The sequence below is a fragment of the Neophocaena asiaeorientalis genome, unplaced genomic scaffold (genome assembly GCF_003031525.2).
Source record: "Neophocaena asiaeorientalis asiaeorientalis breed wild unplaced genomic scaffold, Neophocaena_asiaeorientalis_V1.1 scaffold54, whole genome shotgun sequence".
Classification (NCBI taxonomy): Eukaryota; Metazoa; Chordata; class Mammalia; order Artiodactyla; family Phocoenidae; genus Neophocaena; species Neophocaena asiaeorientalis.
Genome location: NW_020174938.1, coordinates 1,997,548 through 2,022,066, shown reverse-complemented (window position 1 = coordinate 2,022,066; position 24,519 = coordinate 1,997,548). Strand labels below are relative to the sequence as shown.

The following is a 24,519-nucleotide window of genomic DNA, read 5'->3' as shown; positions in this document are numbered from 1 at the left end:
CCCGCAGCCACGCACTCCACATCCCTTGTTCCCCTTTTCCCCTTTCCCCCTCACACACATTTTCTTTGCCATTCTTGACTCTATCTCAGAGCAAACATGAGCGGGCTCGTGTTGGGAAGAAATCAGGTGTGAAGAGAGCTGTGCATGTTCCCAGGCAGCCCCTCCCCGTCCCACTCCCCCCTGGCGAGGAGCCGAAGGGAACTGGAGGTGACAGCCCGGACAGCAGGGCTCTGCCCTCTTGACCCACTCAGGCCAGGTGCCCCGGCCCTGCACAAGCCACAGGCTAACAGATGAGGCGGCTCATCTGGAAGAATTCTTGGCTCTCAACATCATGAAAGGGCAGAGTCTCGGGTGAGCCAGGCAGAGGCCCTGTATGCCAGCGCCTGCAGCCTTCCACAAACCACGGAGGGCTCAGATTGAGAGGGAGTGCCAGGTGCTGGGCAGGTAGACCCTCTCCTTGAGGACCTCCCAGCCTGGTTAAGGGGAGGAGGAAGCAAGCCAAATCCTCAGAGGAAGGGGCTGGGTCTTAGTGACCTCTGACGCCCCACCCGGTGGGTAGTGGGTGCTCAGGGTTTGCTGAATCGTGTTGAAAGCATCAGTGTGCAGCTGCGAGCTGAGGTCAGCCTCCTTGCCTATGTGATGCCTCTTCTCTGAGAGCAGAGGGAGTTGGGAAGGTGAAGTGGTTCAGTGGAGAAAGCAAGCCGTAGGACGTTCACCAGCCTGGTTCTCCTGCCACACCTTACACTCGGCAGAAGGTTATCCAGGTGCTTTCTAACTCTGGGAGGCCTCCCTCTGGGAGGGTGGGAGAGCCTTGAAGGGAACGACAGAAATGCCGGAGGGCTTGACTGGGCCTGCTGTCTCCCTTGTCCCCAGCAGAGGACAGAGCAGAGGCCTCGGCTGCAGCAGTGAACCTGACCACGAGCAGCATTGGGAGCATCAACATGTCTGTGGACATCGACGGCACCACTTATGCAGGTGAGGCTCTTGGGGCTCTGAAGGAGGCGGCAGGGTGGCAGCCACCCTCAGTACAGCTCGCTGCAAGACCCCCTTGTCCCCTTCTGTCTGAACATCTTCCCAGGGGTGGCTTCCTTTCAAGGTTCCAAAGGTAAAGTCGTTTTTCCGGATGAGGAGGGCTGAGGATGGCTAATAGGATGACAGATCCCCCTCCACCATTTTTTTTTTTTTTTTGCGGTATGCAGGCCTCTCACCGTTGTGGCCTTTGCCGTTGCGGAGCACAGGCTCCGGATGCGCAGGCTCAGCGGCCATGGCTCACGGGCCCAGTCGCTCCGGGGCATGTGGGATCTTCCCGGACCGGGGCACAAACCCGTGTCCCCTGCATCGGCAGGCGGACTCTGAACCACTGCGCCACCAGGGAAGCCCCACCACCACCACCTTTGACAAAGTGATGGAGACCCCTTGTCTAACCCTTTTTCGACCAATGGTTGGCTCGTTATTTGAAGAAGTCATTTAACGTAAAGAATCATAATCAACTGTATCCACACCTTTAACATTGTATTATAAGTTAAGTCAGTGTCCACCATTACAGTCTTTCAATGCACGTGTCTCCTTTCTTTGACTGGTTCAGCTCTTCTCTTCCTGGACATCATCTGTCATGGTCCAAGAACTGACACAGGCAAAGGAATCTGAGCGCAGCAGAATCAGCCTATATTTTCATGATTTTCCCCCAGTCTTTTACAGTTGTCTCTTCCCAGATCTAATTTGGTTGGTTGGTTGGTTTAGCACCTTTACGAAGACTTTACAAGGTGTTCAACTTAGTTTTCATAGAAACAGCAATCCGTTTCCCACTCCCATTTTGTTAGTGTAGAGATGAGTTTGGGGATAAAGCCAGCTGACTGGTTGTTGTTTTTTTTTGTTTTTTTTTGGCTGCATTGGGTCTTTGTTGCTGCGCACGGGCTTTCTCTAGTTGCGGCAAGCGGGGGCTACTCTTCATTGCGGTGCGCGGGCTTCTCGTTGCAGTGGCTTCTCTTGTTGCGGAGCACGGGCTCTAGGCCCGCGGGCTTCAGTAGTTGCAGCGCGTGGGCTTCAGTAGTTGCAGCACACGGGCTTCAGTAGTTGTGGTGTGTGGGCTCAGTAGTTGTGGTGCATGGGCTTAGTTGCTCCACGGCATGTGGGATCTTCCCAGAGTAGGGATTGAACCTGTGTCCCCTGCATTGGCAGGCGGATTCTTGACCACTGTACCACCAGGTAAGTCCCTCCAGCTGACTCTTGTTAAGCACAGCTTGATGAGTGGGGGCCCCAGAGCACGGGCACACCGGCCAGTGGCCTCCTGCTGGGAGCCTGGGCATCAGTCACCTGTGTTAGAGGGGGCATGGGGAGGTGCCCAGTGGAGGGGGGTTAGAGCTGCACCTTCTATCAAAACCAGGGGCATTTCCGTGTCCCATGCTTTGAGTGCTCCTGCTCTGGGGACTGGGGCCAAGGCCGCTCTGGATCTCTGCCAGGCCACTTGCTGGGGGCGTCACGCTTGGGGCCAGGGAAGGGGCAGAGTTCCTGGAAGCAGCCTGCAGAGAAGCAGGGATGCCAAGTTGCCTAGCCACTCACCACAGAGTCAGTGCTTCAGAGACCACGCCACGTTCAAAGGTCTCTGCCTAACACAGACCCCTCAAGGAGACTGGGTGAGCCGGCGGCTAGGGCCTGGATGCCCTTTGCCTTCTGGTGGTGCCGTGTGGTCGAGGAGGTTTGGGGGTTGGGAGTGGGTCTGTGTGGAAAGCAGGGAAGGGGGAGATCAGTGCCTGGCTCTCCATCTCCTCTCATCCTTTCTCAGGAGAGAGGAGGATATGCCTCCTCTCCCTCAGCATGGGGAGCAGTCAGAAGAGAGTTGAAGGCTCCCCAAACCTCACCTGCCTCAATCCTGTCCCACCTGTGTCCTTTCTCAGTGGCTGTGCAGTCACCCAGGCCCAGAGCTTGGAAGTCATTCCTGAGAGCCCCTCAGGCCCATCACCCCCCAGAGCTCAGCAGACGCCAGTGCTCTGCTGCGTCCCCGCTGCACGGCCCTGGTTCAGACCTCTCTTCTCCCCTGTTAGAGTAGCTCTGACTTGCAGGCTTCCATCCACCCACATCCTCCCAGCCCCACAGAGAGCTCTGAAATGCCCGTCTCGTGATGTCCGTCCCCTTCTTCCCCTTAAAACTTCAGGGGCTTCACAAGCCCCACAGGGTACGACCCCGGCAGCCTAGAGACACGCAGGCCTCCATTTCCTGGCGCTGCCACCTCTCCAGCCTCCTGTGCCGCACGCCTGCCTTCAGCTCCCCCCGGGCCTCCCGCGCTGCTGCACCAGCCTCCAGCACGTTCGCCGCCTCTCTCTGTTCTTTGTTCTCTCAGATTTCCTCTGCCTGCCACACCGTCTCCTCCTCGTCGTGTGGCCACTTTTCCTAAAAAGTCCAGGCGTGCTCTCCCGCCAGAGCTTCTCCTGACCCACTTTCCCCTGCCCTCCAAAGCCGCCTTTTCCCACAACACACTGGGTACACTTCACCTAGAGCCTTTGTGACATTTCAGCAGAATGACTCTGCCCGTCCCCCTCACCAGCCTGTAGGCACCTGCAGGCAGGGCAGTGTCGGCACCTGGCGCAGCGTCCAGCATGGACCCTCCTCTCCCAGAGTTAGGCGGCAGTAGATACAGTGGAGTGAACTGAACCCCTGAACCTGTCCCTCCTCTCCCAGTGTGCTCACGCTTGCTTCTCCCCACCCCCACTCGCTCAGGTGTGCTGTTTGCCCAGAAGCCTGTGGTCCACCTCATCGCAGGATCCGCTCCCCAGAGCATCGGCAGCAGCGCCAGCAGCAGCAGCAGTTCTCACTGCTCGCCAAGTCCTACCTCGTCCCGGGGCACCCCCAGTGCAGAGCCCTCCACCAGCTGGTCCCTCTGAGGGGCAGGACGCAGCTCCCAACTGCCTCCACCCCCCCTCGAGAGTGGAGGAAGCTGATGCACAGAATTTACCTCATCTCATGGAGCCCACATCAAACACCATTTGGCCAGATGTTGAGAGTTTGGACCTGTCCGTCTGTCCAGGCTCCATCAGGTCCTGCTGTACTCTAGAGGCAAGGAGAGGCTGGAGGGGCCTGACGGGGCAGCGTTGTCCAATCAGGGATTGTCCTGGAGAGCTGGGCGGGGTCTGTGGGCGTCCAGCTTCCTCCAGGGCTCCCAGGCCACCTCCCATCCCGGGCACAGTGTATTGACAATCTGTAAGCTGACACAGGGCTGGAGGCCCTCCACATCCCTTCCCCTTTAATTTATTTCCCTTCCCCTGCCTTCTGCCGTGACCCCAGGGTCACTGGTCTCTTCCCCTGCTCAGTCCCCCAGTCTTTGACTCCAGTGTGGGGCTGCTAGGAGCCAAGAGCATGTCTTTGTGGCCCTTCTCTGCTGAGCATGGCATGGGGTCCTCCCAACCCACCTTGCCTCCCATGTTTGGTTCTTGGGGTGTGGGTCTCTCAAATTCAAGTCTTGAAGCAGTCCTCAGGGCCCCATATCCCCCTTTTAATGGTCCCAAGACAGGGATCATGAGGGCAGTCCTCAGGACCTAGGGCCTGCTGGGCATCTGCTGAGGGAGAGGCAGAGCCTCAGGGGCTGCCCAGGCAGGCCCTGGCACCCACTCCACTGACCCTTTTCTGACCCTGCCAGACCTCACGTCCCCACTCATCCCTGTTGGCCAGCTCTCCCAGGAAACAGCCCACTTGTCCCTTGGGCCCCTCTTCTTCTCGTGGGGCCCAAACCTGCCAATGTCAGGTTCACTGAAATACCTCAGATTTGTAACTGTTGATGTTTGATTCTTCAGGAAGTATTTGCATCTCTGAAATCTTTTTTATATGTGTTTGCTGACTTTTGTGTTTTTTTTTACTTAAAAATTTTATTGTTGTTATTGTAGCACCAAAGAAATGAAAACAGATCACCCCAAAAGCCGAGCAAATGATTTGGTACCCCAGCCCCTCCGGCCCTTCCCTAAGACCCCAGTGAGGGTGCGAGCGAGGCAGCAGGAAAGATGACTCAGGGATCACAGTGGCAGGAGGAGGTGGAACGGAGAGGCCCGCTCTCACGCAGGTTGGATCGTGAAACCACACCGGTTCTCAAGCTGGCCCTTGACCCATTTCCCACCAGAGCAGGGCAGTCCCAAACCCCAGCGCCCAGTTCACCAGGGTGGGGGCAGGGCATCTTCCCTTCACTCAACATTCCCACCTCAGGGCAGGAATGGGCTGTGGAGGCCATGGACCTTGGAGAAGTTGAGCTGCCCCAGAGGGTGAGGAGATGCTGAAAGAGCTCTGTCTCTCCTCTTGGACCCTGGGGTGGAGTGGGCTGTTCCTGTGTCATAAAGAAGAGGTGATTCTCACACAAGGCTCACCTCTCAATCGAGTAAGCCCTGCAGTGTTCAGTGGAACCCCACCTGCTGTGACATCATCGCGCTGTGGTGGTGGGAGACCATGGTGGCACAAGCCCACGCACGACCAACGCTCAGTCCATCTAGGAAAGGAAAGGGAAATCGTATGCTTGAGCACAAAACACGTACCTCAGCCCAGTGAGCTGCAGCCGCCCTGACTGCGTCTTCTCTCCCTTCCCTAGCCCTCCACACTGTCTCACACTCACACATACTCACACACAGCCCCATCCATTGGGGGCTGACCCTCTCCTGGCCTCACCAGGGCCTGTCAGAGAAGGGCGTCTGAGGTCTGTGTCAGGGAGGAGCCAGGCTGGCTGGCGCTGGGCCCACTTGAAGGCGTCGCAGACATTTGGCCAGTGTGTCTTTCTCAGGGCTTTGGTCACAAAGGATGGACTCTTCTCACCTGGAGGACACAGGGGTGGTGCACTGTGTCTTCCTGGTTGTTGGATCCTCTCCCTTTCCTCAGGCAGCTTGCCCAGCTTGCCCTCTCAGCAAGCCCTCGCTGCCCTCAAGGGCAACAGCAGGGTCTCAGCCTGAAAGCCCGAGGGTGGGAGCGCCGGCAGGTGCCCCCAGAATGGGGCCCTGGGCCAAGAGGAGCTCTCCTGACGGTGCAGGCCTGAGGTCACATGGCAGCCATTGGCCAGGGCCGCTCCGTCCCCTCCCCCTCCCCATCTTACTTGTATTTAACCAGGAAAAAATGTGATAGCACATGGGTAGCCTAGGCAGTGGATAAATACCTCAGAAGTCCCCTTGCAGCAAGTGTCTGTATATGTTGTGGTCATTTTCTATCTTACATGTTCTCGAATGTTTATATTTCAATAAACCTCTACCTCTTCACACAAGCAGGTCTCGCGGGCGCTTTCGGTGACTCTTTCATTAGACAGTACTAGGGAAGAGGCGAGGACCTTCAGAACGAAAGGGGCTAAGTGAACTACTCCTCTGATTCCTTGATTTTTTCCTAACCCTTCTCTTCGCTGCTCACCCATCGTTTTCCCAAAGCGCTTACTCTCAGCCTGTCTTCTGTATTAGCTGGGCACTGCTGACATTGCATGATCACCAAAACCGACTCCCCTGGTGTCACGTCAGGGTCCCAGCAGGCACAGGGCCAGGGGTCTCCTCCATGAGCAAGCCCTCTTTGAGCTCCTGCTGAATAAGTACAGTCCCCACGCTCACAGAGCTCACACTCTTGTCTGGGAGGCACACACGACTCCAGACAAAAACCGAGTCTTTAGAATACAGCATGACTGGGACCAGTGGGGTAGATAAATGCTGGAGCAGCTCACTAGGGAATCTCTGGAAGGCTTCCCAGCAGCAGACATTTCAGCTAGAAGAATGAGGTGGCCAACTGGAGACGTGAGGAAGAGCAGAGGAAGTGATACATGTGGAAGCTCGGTGGCATCAAAGGACCTGGCGTTGGGGAACTGTGGGCAGTGCCTAGGGTTGGGGGGTGCTGGAAAAAAGTGTGGCTGGGGCCAGGATGGAGCCCAGGCTAAGGAATTTGGGCACCATCCTCTGAGCATCGGGACCCTGCTGTCATGTTTTAAGGAGGACGTAGGCTTAGAAAGAGGCTTTTCTAGAAGGGTGATCTGGAGCTGGGAGACATTCTAAGCATGGACACCCTGGGACACTGCCACTGAAACAGGCCTATACCCAGACTGCTCAGCCTTTTTCTCTGCCACGATGCGCATCGTATGGGCACAACCTGGTTTTGGCAAAACCAAAAGAAATGGGCAGAGGGGTAAAGCACTGGGTGGGTTTGTGATTGCCCATCTCCATAACAACATACACCTCGCCTGTCTGCAACCTCTGAGGCATGGGGAAGGGGGTGTCTCTCTGCCATTTTGAAGTGCTAGAAAGTGAGGGTGACACTGGGACAGTCTTGAACCTCTCACTGACTTTTTAAAATCTTTTGAAAGAAATAACCAACCCTTTAGTACTTTAATTACTAAACCAATAGTTGGGATCACACGTCACAACCTTCTGTGACACACCAGGAGGCTGCCACATGGAGATTCAGTGGGCCTGGTATGGGAGGAGGCCCAGAGATGAGGAGAAGCAGGGTCCAGAGACATTTGAGTTAGAAGTATGGAGTGGATGTGAGGGGACGCTGAGGGAGAAGTGGCAGCTGAATAAGCCTCCTGATAGAGATGGAGAATCTGAGAAGACCAAGGCACTGAGCCACTGCAATTCCATCCCACTTTAAATTAACAGAAAAAAATACAGGAGAATATCTAAGACCTCGAGAAAAGGAAGAATTCCTCAGACTAGACCCTCCGAGAAAAGTTCATCAAAAGATACCATAAGATAAAAAGACAAACTGGGAGGAGGTGCTTGTAACACACAACTAGTCAGAATTTCTTTTCTTTTTTTTTTAAAATGCTTATTGTTTTTTTTTGTTTATCAAAAGATACCATAAGATAAAAAGACAAACTGGGAGGAGGTGCTTGTAACACACAACTAGTCAGAATTTCTTTTCTTTTCTTTTTTAAAATGCTTATTGTTTTTTTTGTTTTGTTTTTTTTGCGTTACGCGGGCCTCTCACTGTTGTGGCCTCTCCCATTGCGGAGCACAGGCTCCGGACGCGCAGGCTCAGCAGCCATTAAATGCTTATTGTTAAGACAAAAGCAAAAAGAAGGATTGAGGAGAGGGGGCAAAGTCATGAACAGGTGTTTGGCAGAAGAGGAAATAAAATGGTCCTCATTAGTAATCAGGGAAATGCACAAAAATCCATGGTGTATGCCAGGTGTGGTTTAAGTTCTTTGCATGAATTAACTCGTTTGCTCCTCTACACATTTATGAGTTTGGAGGCGCAGAGAGGTTGAGTGAGTAGCATGAGGTCCCAGAGCTGTGAGAAGAGCAGTCGGTGGCTACGGAGTCCAGAATCTGCCCGAACCACGAGCGAGGCAAAGCACTCTGTGCTCAGTGTCTCATTTAATACTGCACCCATAGACCTGTGAGGCAGAGACTTCGTTCATTTTACAGATGAAGAAACTGAAGAGCAGAAATGTGCACGAGGTCACAAACGTAGTGAATGGCAGGGCTGGGAACGGAACGGACTCTAATGCAGCTGTCCAACTTCTCCCGCAGATGCCTCTTTTCAATTAGGGCAGGGGTAACCCGGCGCGGTTACGAGAGGGAAGCAGGACGCGGGGAGGGGAGTCTGATTATCCCACGTCTCGGCTCTGGCCCCACCCGACCCCCCAACCCTCGCACAGCAGGGGGGGTCACCTGAGGGACGTGAGCATCTCCGGGACCAGCTTGCCCAGCCACGAGCCGCAGCTTCCCCCACCTCATTGGCCAGGGCTGGGCATGTGCCCTCCGCGCAGCCAATGGGGCGAGCGGGGGGTGGGGGACGGCTGGGAAGGGCCTGGGGCCGCGCGGCGCTTGGAGGGTCGGTCCGGCGCCGGCAGCGTCTCTGCCCGCCTCCCTATGAAATGAAGTGCCGGTTAACGCCCGGAAAGGAGGGGGAGTTGGTGGCTTGGGACTTATGAAAGAGAAGGTTTGTAATCACCACCGGAAGGAAAGGGAGAAGGAACCGACCAGACCAGCAGGACTGAGAAGAGTGGGAGCCCCTGCTGCGCTTGTAGACAGTGAGTACAAACCCCGTCAGCAGCTGGGACACAGGGACACACAAGAAGGCAAGGGGGTGGTGGGGTGGCCTTCTGTGCCAGGGGAACAAACCAGAGCCGGGTCTGAGATAAGCCGGTGGAGGGCAATGCTCCGCCTACCCGGAGGGCCTTTGGGACAGGGTGGGCAGCCATCTGGTTTGGAGGCATTCCCTCGTAAGGGACCCAAATCGCTCAGGCCCATATGAACAGACAGGAGGGGTATTTATTCTCCGACACCAGGGTATGTGGAGGAGCCCAAGGGCAATGGGACCTGGGGCTGGCCTCAGGAAGGGTCTGGAACCCAGAAGCGCTGCCCGTGGAAGGTATTCCTCCCCTCCTGAAGACCAGCTCAGCCTGACGCCTGAGCTACAGAGCAAGGTGAGATGACCATCCCAAAGGTCAAGTTTATGTCTTCTGCATGCATGAGACCCCCTGGGCTGAACCAAAATCTCTCCATCCCAATTTCAGTTTCTGGGAATCGTCAGCTCCATTTACTCTTACTGAAATACACCTTTTTCCGCAGAGAAAAACGGCGGTTGACAGCTCCCCAGTTTTATGTGTCCAGTTTTCAGCCCAGGAAAGATTACTCTTTTGTCCTAAGTCCAGTGACCCCCAGGAAGGAGACCATTGGTTCAGTTGGGTTCAGCACCCAGTGCTGGACCAATCAGTTGAGAACTTGGCAGCCCCCACAGTAGCCTGTATATGGCAGGGAGGGCAGAGAACATTTTGTGGAGGACGATGCTGGAGAAACAATCCCAAAGATGTTCTGTCCCATTGCCCTGCCAGAGTCCCCCTCTGCAAAACCCTGCTTCACTTAAGGCAGTAGATGGGGGGAGCGTTCAGTGACAGCATCGAGGATGGTTCTGGGGGGCATGTGGCCCAGCTGACAGAGCTCTGTAGGGGAAGGAAGCACAGAGGAGGGTGGGGAGGGAAGTTCAGAAAAAGAAAAATGGCCCGTTGACCTTGAGGGGGGATGTCAACCCTAAGCCGGCCTGGCCTGTGGCCATTAAAGATGGTCCTGCTATCCAGCTCAGAATAGGCAGTGTGAAATGAGAAACCACCTTTCTGGGACAGGTTAGGGAACCAGGGGGCTTAGCTGCTGTTTTGCTGTGTGACCTAGGGCAAGTTACTGCCCTTCTCTGGGCAGTTTCCTGTCTGTGAAATGGAAACTGTAGAGTGATTTGAATGAAGCACAAGTAAATGAAAACTCACTTTGAAAAGCCTAAAGCCCAGTGCCTAAGGCCTTCACCAGTAAGACAGAGCAGAGGGTCCCAGCCATCACTCTGCTGGCACTGGGGCAATGAGTGGGCCAACCAAGCCCCACGAGGACCCCAGCATCCCCACTTGGCCACTCCCTGCCCAGCTCTACTCTGAGCCACAGGGTCCCCCTGGGAAAGAGCCAGGTGGCCTCAACCACTGAGAGTCAGGAACCCTGTGCCGGCGTGAGCATTTCAGGCCCTGTGGCAGGTGGGGGACAAGGACAGCCTCTTACTGCAGCCACCTGCAATAGGCCTGAGAGACTTTGGCCTTGGGGGCTAAAGGCATAGCTACAGGGGCCTCCCCTCTCCCCAAGAGTCTATTTCCCCACGTGGTTTCCTGAGGCCTATCGATCCAGGCCCTCTGTGCCAGGACTGCCCGGCTCCCTGGGGCTGGGCCAGGGGCTGACCTCAGTCTCTTGTGCTGCGGAGCGAGGCTGTGAATCTGTTCCCTCGTGGCTCTGGGCCTCAGTCTCCACGCCACCTTTCTTCCCCAGCCTGGGCACTGCCCCTGGCTGCTTCTCAGATGCTCCTTTCCTCTGGTTCCAGGGCTGTGGCTACGATCTGGAAGCAGATGAGGCAGAGGCTGACCCCCACAGAGGGCGCAGAGGCAGGGCAGGTACCAGGTATGCGGTAGCTCCAGCTCTGCCGGGGAAGGGTGGGCAGTTGAGGAATCCAGGAGAACCAGCAAAGGTCCAGGCTGGAGGGACCCTTCGAGCCTCTGTTTCCCCCTCCAACTTGTGGATGGGGAGACGAAGGCAGAGAGAGAAACTGGGCCTGGGTCCCACAGGGAGGCAGGGGTCACTCTGCCTGTCCCTCTGGAGAATCCCCAAATGCTACCTTCAGGAGTTGAGAGGCGGATGGAGGCTCCTGTCCTCCCAGCGCTGGAGCCCTTGATGCTCGGAGCTGCACCAGCTCCTGTTCCCTGTGGACACAGTTCCCAGCCTGAGGGTCCACTGACAGATCTGCCCCGCTTCCCTCGGGATCCCCAGAGAGCAGCTGAGGCAAAAGACAGGATCCCCCACCCTGTCCAGCTCCTCCACGTAGGGTCATAAAGATGAGGCCCTTGGTCAGAGTGAAATAGGATCCAAGCACTAACAGTATTCAAGCTCCTGGTTGTGGGCATTGCCTATCACTGGTGGCTGCACATTATATCAGATTGTTTCCTGAACTTAATAAGAAGTGTAGACAATGCCTTGTTGGTGGAACAGTGGATAGACTTTGTGACTGAAGCCCCATACACAGTTGGTCTTGGGCACATCTTTATGGTTTTATGGCTTTAATACTGACTCACCCAAACTGGACCCCAGGTATCAGGAAGCTTAGGGGGACTGGAAGCAGGCACTGTGCTCCATGCACTGTCTCGTGTAATCCTCACATCGTCCTTTGAGGTAGGCACTGTCAGTACCCCCATTTTGCAGATGAGGAAACTGAGGCTAAGGCTCACCTAGTTGGTTGGTGGAGAAGCTGACTCCAGCACAGGACTTTTCAGCTCTGAAGGCCACTCTCCTTCAATCTCTGACGCCAGGCCCAGGAACCCAGACATCCTGACTCCCTGTGCCCCCAGAACCCACCTAGCCACGCTCCCTCCTGCTTCTTCCCCTAGATTCCCCTCTTCAGAGAGGAGAAGGCAGACAGGGCGATACATCAGGCCCCAGGCCCGGCACTATCCCCCGAGGGGATGAGAGGGCTCACTTAACAGCATGTCCCCAAACGCCCCCTGCCACCTGCCCCAGATTCTCAGGGGCAGGGGAAGAGCTGTGGGGCCTGGTGAACACCTCTGTGAGGGAGGGGGGTTTCTCCCCCAGAGCCCCTCAGATCTGGGTGCCCCTCACCCCCCATGGTCCTCACTTTCCCACCAGCTCCTGCTCCAGCCTCAGCTTCTCAGCAAGGCTCTCTGCCACCTTGAAGGGGAGTGGGGAGAGGCAGTGAGCACATTCGAGGGCTTCAGCCCTGTCGGAAAGGGGGCAGTGAGGGCTTGGGAGGGACTTGACTAGGGAGTCGAGGAAGGGAAAGCCAGTGGCCACAGTGTGACCAGGAATGGGCAGGGGAGACTGTTGGTCCCTCGTTGGGCATGCAGGCCTGGCAGCGGCACAGAGGTGGGGGTGAGTTGAGGCCCTGGTTCTGGGCACCCTCCAGGGCTAGCTGCTGAGCCTCCAGCTCTGAGGCTTGAGCTTTCAGAACGTCCCAGGCTTTCTCGAGCTTAGGCCGCATCTGGGTCAGCTCGGAGCCCACCTCCTGCAGCGAAGTCTGCAGGAACTGGGGGTGGGGGGACGGTCGTTGACTCCTATCTCAATCTGGTGCTTCCCCAAGGACATCACCCCACTCCATTCTCACAGGGGCCTGCCTGGGACTACGCCTTGACCCAGAGCAGGGACAGCTGACTATCAGGTGCTGGGAGAAGCTGATGGAACAGCACTAGGGGGAAGGAGCAAGATGGCCTCTTTCTTCTCCTCCTAATTTTTAGGTGACTAAAAATTTCCCTCAGTCCAGAAATACTGATGGGTGAAACTCCCTCAGTGCTCCCTGTATGACTAATTCCTTCCAGCCTGAGAGCTTCCTGAGGGCAGGCCCCGGTCTCCAAATCCCCCTCTGTCTCCAGATCCTCCCCTCTCTCCCTGCTCTGGGTCCCTGTGCACCAGGCCGGGCCCACAGAGCCTTGACCGTGATGCACTTGCTTTGTGTTGACTCGTGAGCCCACCCTGCCAAGAAGTGAGTGCCTGGTCCCCACCCAGGGCCACCCCGAGACCATGCAAGAGCAGGGCAGCCTGGGGTCCAGCCTGCAGTGGGTCTAGGCTCAGCTCTCGGCCCTCGGAGGAGACATCCTGATCCCGATTCACTGGTTCCAACAAGCTTTCCCCTCCCCGCCTCCGGAGTTCACCCTAGCTTCACCTCTCCAGGTGGCCTCGGCCTCAGTTTCCTGGTCACAAGGACCCAGCGTGGTCTTAGAGGGCCCGGTCCACACAGCTGCATCCTCTGCCTTGGAGGCCCTGTCCCCAGCCCTGAGGGAGGGCAGCCAGGACCAACCCAGGCCAGCTCTCACCTCCCAGTGGGGCTGCGGTGACTCTGCCCCTGCCTGCTCCCAAGCTTTCCCCTCTGCCCCTGGGGGGCCCCCTGGACACCCCTTAGGTTTCTCTGCAGGCCTCGGCTCTGGCAGCACCTGGGGCAGGCCTTGCCCACATCCCATTCTGAATGTCATTAGCCCTACCAAGGACAGTGGGCCACTCCACTGGGACACAGGCCCTAAAGATCTGGAGAGTATGACCCAGGGACAGCAACCTAATGGGTAAACCAAATAGGGTCATAGTATCACTGAGGGTCAAGAACCCCTCCTGAGTCCTGCCGACACCAGTCCCAGTGCACAGACGGGGACCTGAGCCCAGAGTCAGCAGAGGGTTTGTCCAAGGCCACCTGGCCACAACCCCATCTCTGTTTTCTTGGAAACCCTGCTGCCTGGGAGGCCCAGGGAGGATTCCACAGCGGCCTCCCCTGCAGACTGTGGGACTGGAGGCTGAGGGGAGTGGGCTTGACTGGTGCCCACTCAGTAAATGCCAGTCTGGTCCCCACAGAGAAGCCAAGCTGGGCCCAGACCTCTACAGGGGGCTGGGGATGGGGTGGAGCCCACCTTGCATGCACAGACTCGTAGCCTGCCTGGGGTCTCTGCCGGAGCCCACACCTATGGGAAGAGGGCGGGTGCCTAGGACTCGGGAACACCTGGGCGGCTGGCCTTCCTTCTCAGCCGGCTGGACTGTCCAGGTTCTCGTGTCCCTGTCCTGGCGTGTGGGCAGGCCCGGGCCACACTCACCCGAGGGCACCAACCTTTGCCCCTAGTAGCTCACGCTGCAGGTTCCGGTGCCAGCTGCACCCTGAGTCCTGCTCCTGCCCCCAGGCATCCAGCTCAGACTGGAGTGAGAGGCCCTTGTCCATTTGTGGACAGAAGGGCTGCCTTAGCCCAAGAGGCCCCACACCCTGGACCTGAGCCCCCAGGTCCTACAAGGCCAGGACATGGAGTTTGGGACCCATTATACAGACAGGGAAGCTGAGGCCCCATGAGGGGAAGGGGCTAGTGCCTGTGACAGAGCCCGGGCTGCTTACTTTTTTGCACTAGGTCCCTGGTTTCAGGCTTGGGGAAAACTCTAGGGTCATCAGGAAGGGCTTCTGGGGGGCCCTGACCCAAGGTGGGCCCCAACTCCCCCAACCCCCGGCAGCCCCTAGCTCCTCCCACCTTCCACCTCTGGATCCTGGCAGTCATCTGGTGGTTTTTTCTCTCCAGAACCTGCGTCTTGCTCCTGTCACTGGCCAAAGCCAGGCAGTGAAGCACAGATTGCAGCCCCATCTGTGGGGAGCCCCACCCCCATCCTCTCATGCCCACAGACACCCCCACACAGGCTCTTGAGTCTGGGCAGGGCCCCGCCTGCAGAGAGGAGCCCGATTTCCAGCCTGGACCCCAGTCCGCCTCCCTCACCCGAGGTGCCTGGGGGCTCACTGAGCGGCCCCTCCCGTGGACACTCCAGCCCCTCTGCAGCTGTGCCAGGGTCCTGGGATTAAGGGAGGGGAAAAACAAGACAAAGAACAGCTGGGTCCCCAAGATCCCAAGTCACACCGAACCCACCCAACAAGAAGGTAGCAGGAAGCAAATTGGAGGTTGTTGTGGATTGAACTGTGTCCCCCACAAAAATAGGTATGTTTGCATTCTAACCTCCCGTACCCCAGAATGGGACTTTATTTGGAGACAGGGTCTTTACAGAAGTAAATTTAAAATGAGCTCATTAGAGTGGGCCTTAATTCAGTATAACTGGTGTCTTTATAAATAGGGGAAACTTGAACACAGAAACATACACACAGGGAGAGTCCTTTGTGAATATGAAGGCAGAGACTGGGGTGATGCAAATGTCCAAGACTGTCAGCAACCACCAGAAGCTGGGGGAGAGGCAGGAACAGATGCTCTCTCACAGCCCTCAGAAGGAACCAACCCTGCCGACATCTTGATCTCAGACTCCAGCCTCCAGAACTTTGAGACAGTAAGTTTCTGTTGGTTAAGCCCCCCATTTTGTGGTCCTTGGTTATGGCAGCCCTAGCAAACTAACACAGAGGGTGAATGAGATCAAACCCCCATGGCAGCTCTTTGGCCCCAAAGGGACCCTAATTCAGAAGGGAGACTTTTGCCTGAAAGCGGCCAGGCCTCCAGCAGCATGAAGTGTGTAACGATAGCAGCTAACATTTCACGACTACGTGCCACGTGTCCAGCACAGCACTGAGCTTCTTACATGCTTGTCCAGTTTAACCCTCACAGCCAGCTGCTGGGGGAGGAAAGCTGTTACTGTTCTTGGTTTTTACAGATGAGGGCCAGAGAAATGGAGTAATTTGCCCAAGGGCACACAGCTAGTATAATGTGGAGTCAGTGGTCAGGCTCCAGAGCCCCCAGTCTTAACCACTATTCTGGGGACAGTGAAGCCCACAGAATCCTGGGATTGAAGAGGAAGAAAGACTGAGGTAGAGACCCAGAGAGGGTCAGGGTGGAAGGAGCCTGAGGTGGGGGATGGGACTAGCGGTGCAGAGTGCTGGAGGCCCTGGGTGCCCCTCACGTCCCCTGCAGCCAGATGTTGATGCAGCATCAGACCCTATCCAGCTGCTGCCCCCTCTCCCTGCTGTGTTTGGCCCATTGGCTGCTCTACACAGGACCCCTGCCCATGATGTAGGGCCAACTTCTAGGTCACCTTCCCTGGACAAGCACAGGGCCTGGGGCACCGATTCACTCACAGGTGAGTCCTAGTCCTGGGAGGAGCTCCCAGGGACTGGAAAGAGGGAGATAGGGCAGGGCAGTCCCTGAGGGGCACGGAGCTGGGAGACCCTAGAGCTGGGGCTCACATCTGCCCTAGTTACGGGCCAACTGCATGGTGTTTGCATAGGGCTCCCCTGGCACCACCTCCTGCCTTCCCGGAGCCTGAATCTGACCAGAGGGCCTGGCCCTTGGTCACTGAGTGCCCTACCTTCTCGCTGACATGATCCACTGCACACCCCATAAAGAACAGAGTCCCTCCAGGCCCCAGGGAGACAATCTCCGACCCTCAAGAGTCTGGGTTGAGAAACAGACAAAAACGAGATTTTCTGTGCAAATGTGCAGTTGCAGACTGTTACTGCAAATTTGCTTCCTTGAGGAACTAACAGCCCTCTCAGAGCCCAGCTCTGGACCCCAGTTTGAGGTTCACCAGTTTAGACCAACTCCACCTTCTGTGAGGCCTGGGCCAGCTAAGCACTGCTGCTGAGACCCCTCTCCCTGTGCTTCCAGCCATAGCAACAGATCACCTCTGGTTGGGGTCCTGCTGCACAGCGTGGACCCCGTCCAGGTCCTTACAGCTCTCCATCACTGTGGCTCCGAGCCATCTCCTCGGTGTCTGTATCTATTTCTCTGTCTCTGTGTGGGCACATCTGGAAGCATGTGCACGTGTCTCTGGGTGAGTGTCTGATGTATATCTTGGTGTGTGTGTGTGTCCAACTGTCTGTCTGCCCGTGCACACAGGCATTTGGCCAGGAGACTAAGGGAGGGTGCTGGCCAGCAGAAGGCCTCCTCCAGGAGGAGCTAGAGGTGAAGTTGGGTGGACAGGGCCTGGGACCCCCGAGCCCTTGCTGTGGCCCCCACACTTCACAGCAACTCCTCACCTCCTCCACTTCTCATTTGGGTCAGGGACTATTCACAACACCCCCGCCTCCATGCCTCTCCTCTCTGGGCCTTTGCATGAGCTCTTCCCTCTTGTTGAAATGCCCTTTTTTCTTTTGTTCCTTGAAGATGCCTGTTCATCCCTCAGCGAAAATTTCGAGGCTCAGAAGCCCCTTCTCTGGGGAGGACTCTGCTATCTGCCGCCCCGCCCAAAGCTTTTATAGTGCCTCTCCCCTCATTAGGCACATTAAATTATAATTGCCTGCTTGATTCTCCCCCCCCCCCAATACCAGAAGCATTTGGGGACAGGGAGTGGTCAGCTCCTACTTCGGTTCTACTGTGTACAGAAGAGGGCCAGACATGTAGTTGGTGGTTTGTAAATGCATGCTGAATGAATGAATGGAGAATGACGGAGCATGAGGAAGAGGCAGAAGGGAAAGAAGTGGAGGACAAAGCCGGGACATCCTAAGAAGGGGAAAGAGATTCATTGGCATGCAGGAGGAAGGACAGGGCGGTGGGGAAGAGAACGGGGAGGGAGAGGAAAGGGGTGGACAGAATGCACTAACTTGGGGAGGTCAGGCCTCATTCTGCTTCTGAAGTCTCTGTAGTTCTTCCTCTGAATTTCAGAGCAACTGCTACCTGGTGCCAGCATGCCTTCCAGTACTCAGCCACCTTCTCATGAAGCCTGGCATGTGATTCTTTCTCCTCCAGCTCTTTCCCGAGGGGCACTGGTACCTCGTGGACCTTGAATGTGCTACTAGAAATGGGGTGGTCTGGGCACAGCATGGACCTCAGATCACCCGCACCTTTTTTCATACATTTTCAATGATTCATTTCCAAGTTGCATGGGTGTCCTCACTATGTCCTGATGGCAGGGATGGGGACTGGGCGAGAGGACGCTCCTTCACGGCTCCCTGTACACATACAACCCTCTGTCCTGAGCACTTCCACTCCCAAGCATCCTGACTTGAGCTCAGCAGCTAAGGTTATCTCACCTCCCCTGAGCCTGGCCCTGGGCCAGCAGGAGGGGCTCAGCCATGTGTCAGGGAGACAGGACTTGTTGAAGCTGACATATTTCCCACATGCTCCCATAAATGAGCCAGAATGTGACAACCAGGCGTGTTGATACCTGGGGAAGGGAGTCTGGCCTTGGCCACATGATTTAGGGATTGGGGTTTTGGGCTCCTCTCCTTTACTGGCTGTGACAGAGGCTGGCCCACCTCCTGCCCACAGGCCATCTCACCCAGTGTGAGAAAGGGACCCCCCCCCCCAGCCCAGCTTGAGCACTGAGGGGTGGGCCCGAGCAGCCATTTACCAGGCCTCCTGGCCCAGGGCTGCCAGCACCGACTTCTCCCCAAGCAGCCAGACGCGCTCTGCCTCCAGGGCCTGCACGTGGCACTCCAACACCGTCTTCTCTCCTTGCAGCTGCTGCAGCTGCTCCAAGCAGGCCCCTAGCTGCTGGTGGCTCTGGCCCAGCTCTTCTGAGTCTCTTGTTCACCTGTGAAGACCCCGCTCCATCCTGAGTCATGGCTCAGCCTCCCCTGGCTGGGATCTGTCTGCTTGAACTAGCCCGTGGGTCTTTACCCACGCAGCTCTCTCCTCCCGAGTTCCTGACCTCCGCATCCTCTGAGAGTCAACTCTTCCAGAAGCCCCTCTCTGACCACCCCAGCCCACAGAGGCTTCTCAGAACTCCAGGCTTCAACTCTGGACCAAATGATTTGAGGCTGGACAGTCCCTGGCTTCCCACCAGCAGAGGGTGCTGTTTTGGTGGACAAGGATGTGAACTGTGCTCACTGGAGTTGGGCTGTGGGGGAGCCCTGCTCCGAGCTGTCCCTCCTGGGCGTTCTCTTTTCCATGGTGTCCTTAGGGCCACTCAACCTCAGAATCCCCCAAGGGCAGGGCCCAGGTTCCCCTGCTTCTCTGCTCCCTGGCACAGGTGGGCATAGCCTGGCTCATTTGGTACCCTGCAGGACTGACCATTTCCCTGTCTTGACCCACCTGGGTGAGCATCAGCAGCCGTTCCTGCAGGAAGGTTGTATCCTGAGCCTGTGCAGGGGTCTCAGCTACCGCCATCGAGAATCCACCTGGGCCCTGAAGCGCCTGGGCCCTGTTGCCATCCCAGCTCTGCTCCTGGCCTTGCAGGCCTGGCACCAGCATCTCCTGCAGGTATCCTCAGTCTAGGGGGCTCCTCCTAATCTTCAGACCACACTGTTATGACCCTGAACAAGCTTTTCCCTAACCATCTGGACTGTTTTCCCATCTGAACCGTGAGAGGAGTCAGCTGGATGATCGCAGGGTCTTCCCAAGTGTTTGGGAGAGGGGCGTCCCTCTTGGGCGGAACAGAAGCCCCTGCACTGGCCTCCTTCCCCAGCTACTGCTCCAAGAATGAAGACACGCGAGTGAAGTGTAGGGAGGGCCGAATGCGCAGGAGGGCCAGTGTTCAGGGCCCTGTCATGCACCCACGTGGATGGGGGGTTCTGGTCATCCCTACCTCAGGGGGCCCCAGGCTGAGCTCTGGGCCAAGAGACTGTCGGCCCATCTGGTCCAAACACTGCTGGGCCTTTTCCACTTCTGTCTGCAGTAAGTAGCAGGATCATGGGGGCAGAAGGGACTGTCTGCCCGTCCTCTGTCCCTCCCCCATCTCTAAGCACCCTCACTTGTCTTCTGCGTCCTGGTCTGGCCTCCTCCACTCCTTCTGTCTCTGGGAACCCCACAGCCTCTCCTGCTCCAGGCGGGCCACAGAGCATTTCACCTGCTGGGGGGAGAGCTGAAGGTAGCACAAGCCCCTGGAGAGGGCTGGCCCAGCCTCACGACACACATCCCCCACCCCCGGCAGGGCAGCGTCTGCAGCCCCTGATAAAGCAGGCTGACTCCACAAGGCCCTGCCTACTCCACCAGCTGTGATAAGCCCAGCTGGGGGCCCAGCCTGGACCTGGAGCTGCACAGCTATTATCACTACCGGCTCTAGATGTAAAACCCTCCACCTCCAGCTGGACACAAGACACATCACCTTCTCCAGCCCAGCTCCTGATGGCTTTGGAGTTCCAAGCAAGAGTACAGGGGCTGGGACTTCCCTGGTGGCGCAGTGGTTAAGAATCCTCCTGCCAATGCAGGGGACACAGGTTCGAGCCCTGGTCCACGAAGATTCCACATGTCGTGGAGTAACTAAGCCCATGCGCCACAGCTACTGAAGCCTGTGTGCCTAGAGCCCGTGCTCTGCAGCAAGAGAAGCCACCACAGTGAGAAGTCGGCGCACTGCAACGAAGAGCAGCCCCCGCTCGCCGCAACTAGAGAAAGCCCGCCGGTGGCAACGAAGACCCAACACAGCCAAAAATAAGTAAATAAATATATTTTAAAAAAACAAACAAAAACAAGAGTACAGGGGCTGCTGCTGTGGAATGCTGGAGAGTGGGCAGGCATGTCAACTGGGTTCCCGGGGTCCTCCCTGGCTGGTAGGGAGCAGTGGCTCTAGGAGGGTCAGCTGTGGGCTGAGACCACCAGGTCACATAAAGGCTTAGGTATCTAGGCCATCACAGGGTGGCACTGTCCACACTCTCACATGCGGCAGGGATGCTGGGTGCCTCCCCTAGAAGCCTCAGTGTGCCTAACCCTCCCTCCCTCCCTGGGGACTGAAGCTTCACCAGGGGTGATGGGCTTCTGAGGAAACTCCTCTGTCCACTGAGCTAAAACCAGCCACCTCCTTCCCTCTTATTCTACCTGGGAGGGGAAGGGCAGAGGTTCCCTGGTCCTTCCTTTGCCTCTATCCACTGCTCCCAGCCACACCAGGCAATGCACTGCACACCTCCAGGGGGTGCCATTCACAGAGATGACACTTTCAACATGGTAGCCCTGTTGGGGATTCACGGGGAGAGGACCAGAGCCTCACTTTCTGCTTCGGAGCCAGCAGCTCACACTGGGTCCTGCCGAGTCCCAGCCTGCGTCCCTGCTTCTGCAGCACCTGTGCTTGCTCAGACAGGGCCTCCAGGGCTGCCCGCAGGCGGCCAGCCAGCTCAGCCCGCTGCTACCTGCTCTCTGCCAGCCACACCCGCAGGTTCTTCTCTGACCACTCCCAGCCTCCCTCAGAGGCCCCGTCAGAGCACCTGCCAGGAAAAGGGCAGTCAGGCTTCGGCCCAGGCCCCAGGGACTGCCATGCCCAGCTTCCCCACAATCATCTGCATCCTTCAGTGGGGCTCAGTGGGTAAGCGCAGTCCAGTAGCTAGGGGTGATGGGAGTGCCGGGAACAGCAGGCAGCACCAGGCGTCAGGCCCGTGGGGCTCTGACTCGGTGGGTCCTGACAGCAGGATAGAGGGGAGACCCTGGAGCTGGGGCACGCCTGCCCTCCCAGAGCACCAGCCTCTGAGGCCTTGCCTCAGATGTGGAAACAGGCCCTGGGGCTGAGTGGGCACTTAAACCCTTCAACCCCAAACTTTTGCCCAGGATTCTCCCTGGTGATTCGGATTTCAAATAAACACCAGCCTCAACCTCGCTAAACAGTTCTGAGTTCCAACAGATTCCATGATCTGTGGGTGCTATGGCCCAGCTACTTGCTGAACAAACACGGGTTCATTTGATCCTCCCGGGTTTGGGGTGGGGGGACTGAAGTTCAGAGGGGAAATCAGTTGCCCCGAGTCACGCAGGTAGTCAGTCCACTGCAAACTGGGCCCACATGCCTCCATCCTGCTGCTCTCCTTCCCAGTGTGGGAGCCTAGAAATGGCCGGGGCCAGGGAACATCTGGGGAGACGCTGTATTTTAGCTCTGATGTAGGGGGTCAGAAGCCCTCAAATCACATCACTGCTCCAGCACCTCTCTGGCTTTCAGAGCTTCAGCTGTAAGGTGGGGGCCCTGACCCGTAACTGACCTGCCTACTCCTCACATTCCCAGACCCGTCCCTGCTCAGGATTGTAGCACCACCCACCAGGCCCTCTCCCTTCTGGACACCTTGACTCTCTCCTCTCCCCTGACTCCAGGCTCAGGTTACTGTAGCTCCCTCCTGAGCTGTCTCCCTCCATTTTACCAGCACACAAGGCCTCTCCAAAATGGACCGTGAGGACCAGTCCCTGCCCCCCTCCTTCCACACCCTGCATAGCACCCACAATTTCACACTGGCTGGGTGCTCTGTCTTTCCCACTTAGAGGCAGGGGTTCGCTATGGGCAGCCCCCAGCCCTTACTGAGACTCTGAGCTTGCCTGGCTTGGTTTGCGGGGGGCGCTCATGGTCTACCGGAGTGGGGAGTGGTACAGGTCAGGCTGTTGAGCTTGTGGAGCCAGCGCAGAGGGAAGCACAGCCACCAAGTGCCATGGCAGCAGAGAGAAGGGAGCCTGACCCTTCCTTGGGGCTCCCAGAAAGGCTTTCCAGGGTGACCCTTGGGCTAAGGCCTGAAGGTGAGTTAACTGCCCTGGAAAGGGCAAAGATGGATGTGGCAGATAGAAGAGAGCAAGGGCAGGAGAACAAGGAGGGGATCAGAGAAGGTAGGGCCTGGGGGGAGAGGTGAGCTGAGCCAAGAGCACAGCGGGGCAAAAGGGAGATCAAGGGGGCCATAGTTGCTGTGGGGCTCAGGTGGCTGGTGGCAGGGCACAGGACAGAGGCATCTCCTTGGTGTCCTCAACCAGCACAGAAAAGACTTGGCGGGCACATGGGTTGAGGCCCAGAGAAAGAGCGTGGACCTGAGGGGCGGAGGATGTGAGCAAACCTTCTCTGAAGGTGGTCCAGGCCCTTGACCTCCCCAGCCACCAGTTGCCAAGGTCTCAGCCATCCAGCACTGGAGGAATGAGGGAGGTGGGGTGGGGTGAACTGGGGGTGGGGGAGTTACCCATACTTCACTTTTCTCAAGTGCCTCTCTTCTAGGTGTGAGTTCTTTTAGGAACAAAGAGACAAAAGAATGAGGCTCTAAGGTAGAATTTCAGGCAGGACAGCCGCTGGACTGAAGATTTTAGAGGGGGAGCTGGGAGATACGCCTATCCTACTTCTAAAAAAGAAAGCTCTGCTTCTTTACTGGGAGGCGGGGACTCCTGTGTTCTCGATGCTGGGAGGGCTAGCGGGAAGAGGGCCCGACTTACCCCCTCAGAGCCTGGCGCCCAGGTCAGGGCTAGGGACAGGAGCCTCTCTGAGCTCCTCCACCCTCAGCTGCTGACGCGATCGCGGCTTCCAGGAGCCATGGAAACTGCGGGCAACACCAAGCGGTGGGAGGAGGAGACACCAGAGTCCTCCCACCTCGTCTGAGTGGATGAAACCCATAGATGAAACTCGGCTGGTACGGCTGCGGGCCATAGGCCAAGCTTTCGGGCCCAGGAAAGAATGGCAACTCAGAAGCTCCGACCCTTGAGGCAGGAGCCTAAAGGGGCGGGATCTAGGGGTACAGACAGCCGGGCTCTTGGTCATCAACTCCACACTAGAAGCGGCTGCTGAATTTCTATACTGGGGTGGGGGGGGAATGGGTGAATTTGGTGGGAGGGGGACCGGGAGCCGGTTTTGAGGCTGCAGGAGTGTAGCAAACATCCCGTTTTTACCTAACTTCTGTTGTTTACTTCCGGTAGGGGTGGTGGAACTAACGGAGATTTCGGGGGAACCAAGCACCCGCTCAAGCCACGCCGTCAGACCCCAGTTTAAGGGGGAGCCAGAGGCTAGAGACTGGAGAGCCCTCCCTAACTCCCGAGGGGGCGGCTCCGCTCAGACAGCGCCTGGGTGGCTGGGAGGTGACGACTCGCAACAGGGGCGTGCCCAGCCTCATTGGGGAGGGGCCGGGGGCGGGGCCGGGGAGAGGGATGGCTGGCGGCCAGGCCCCGCGGTGCTGTCCCGGGGAGGGGTGGGGTCTGGAGGGCTGCTCTGTCCCCGGCGTGGCGCGGGGGCAGTTAGAGGACCCTCCCACCCGCTTTGCTAGGCGACGCCAACTAGAGCCCGGGGGCGGGGAGTGTGGGGACCTCACAAACAGTGAAGTCTTCCAAAGGACCCGACCTAGGTTTTCTCATCTGGAAACAGGGCCTCGTTATTCCGCTCTGACCACGCGCGGGGCAAGTAGGTGGGCGGGGCTTTGGTGAGCCCACGCTCGCGGCCCGGGCATAGGGGTCGCCGAGTGACTCCGGGGAGAAATGGCAGCCGGGTCAGCCCGCGGCGGGGCACAGGGCTTTTGTTTGGCGGGGGTTTACAAACTGAGAAACAATGCTGGTCCGCTTAGTGCCGTCCTCCAAGGATGCTCAAGGGAAAGGAGACACCCCCCCCCCTCCTCTCTTCCAGACCCCATCCCTCCAGAGACCCCGCCTACGTGACTCTCCGGTATCTTCTCAGAAACTGCTGTGCACCTACGGCTTGCCGCCACGGCTTAAAAAAACCTCCACACAAAGAGAATAAGGTCTCATTTGCTTCTTCCACGTAACTGGGAGTCGGGACAGCCTTCCCGAGCCTTCCGTGATCTTTAGCGCCCTCCTGGGCCCCGGAGCCAGGCGGGCGTGAAGGCCCGCCAGGTTTTCACTGGGGCGACAGCGAAACAATGCCCTCCTCCCGGCACGCAGGAAAGGGACAGGCAGGCACAGGCGGGGCTGGGGCTCCACCTTTGGGCTTCCGGCGCCGTCGGCCGGGGACACCCCCGTCGCCTTTTTGGGGCCTACGTGCGACGCGACAC

At 57.4% G+C, this 24,519-nt stretch overlaps 1 protein-coding gene and 1 long non-coding RNA gene across 3 annotated transcripts in view; both read left to right on the top strand.

Moving 5' to 3' along the window:
- Positions 1 to 4,820, top strand: part of ARID3B (AT-rich interaction domain 3B) — a 52,133-nt gene extending 47,313 nt beyond the window's left edge. Inside the window, exons 8-9 of one of the 2 annotated variants that reach the window (XM_024761783.1) lie at positions 877 to 975; positions 3,715 to 4,820. In XM_024761783.1, coding sequence (XP_024617551.1) covers positions 877 to 975; positions 3,715 to 3,878 — 263 coding nt within the window. In that variant the 3' untranslated portion in view covers positions 3,879 to 4,820. Of the gene's footprint in view, positions 1 to 873; positions 976 to 3,714 lie in introns of both variants that reach the window. The other variant, XM_024761782.1, reaches the window with a different exon arrangement.
- A 3,944-nt stretch (positions 4,821 to 8,764) lies between these two features.
- LOC112410979 (uncharacterized) lies at positions 8,765 to 20,067 on the top strand. Its single transcript, XR_003005541.1, has 4 exons — positions 8,765 to 8,971; positions 10,795 to 10,871; positions 15,060 to 15,266; positions 18,329 to 20,067. It is a non-coding gene; the product is annotated as an uncharacterized LOC112410979 (long non-coding RNA).
- Positions 20,068 to 24,519: the final 4,452 nt, after the last annotated feature.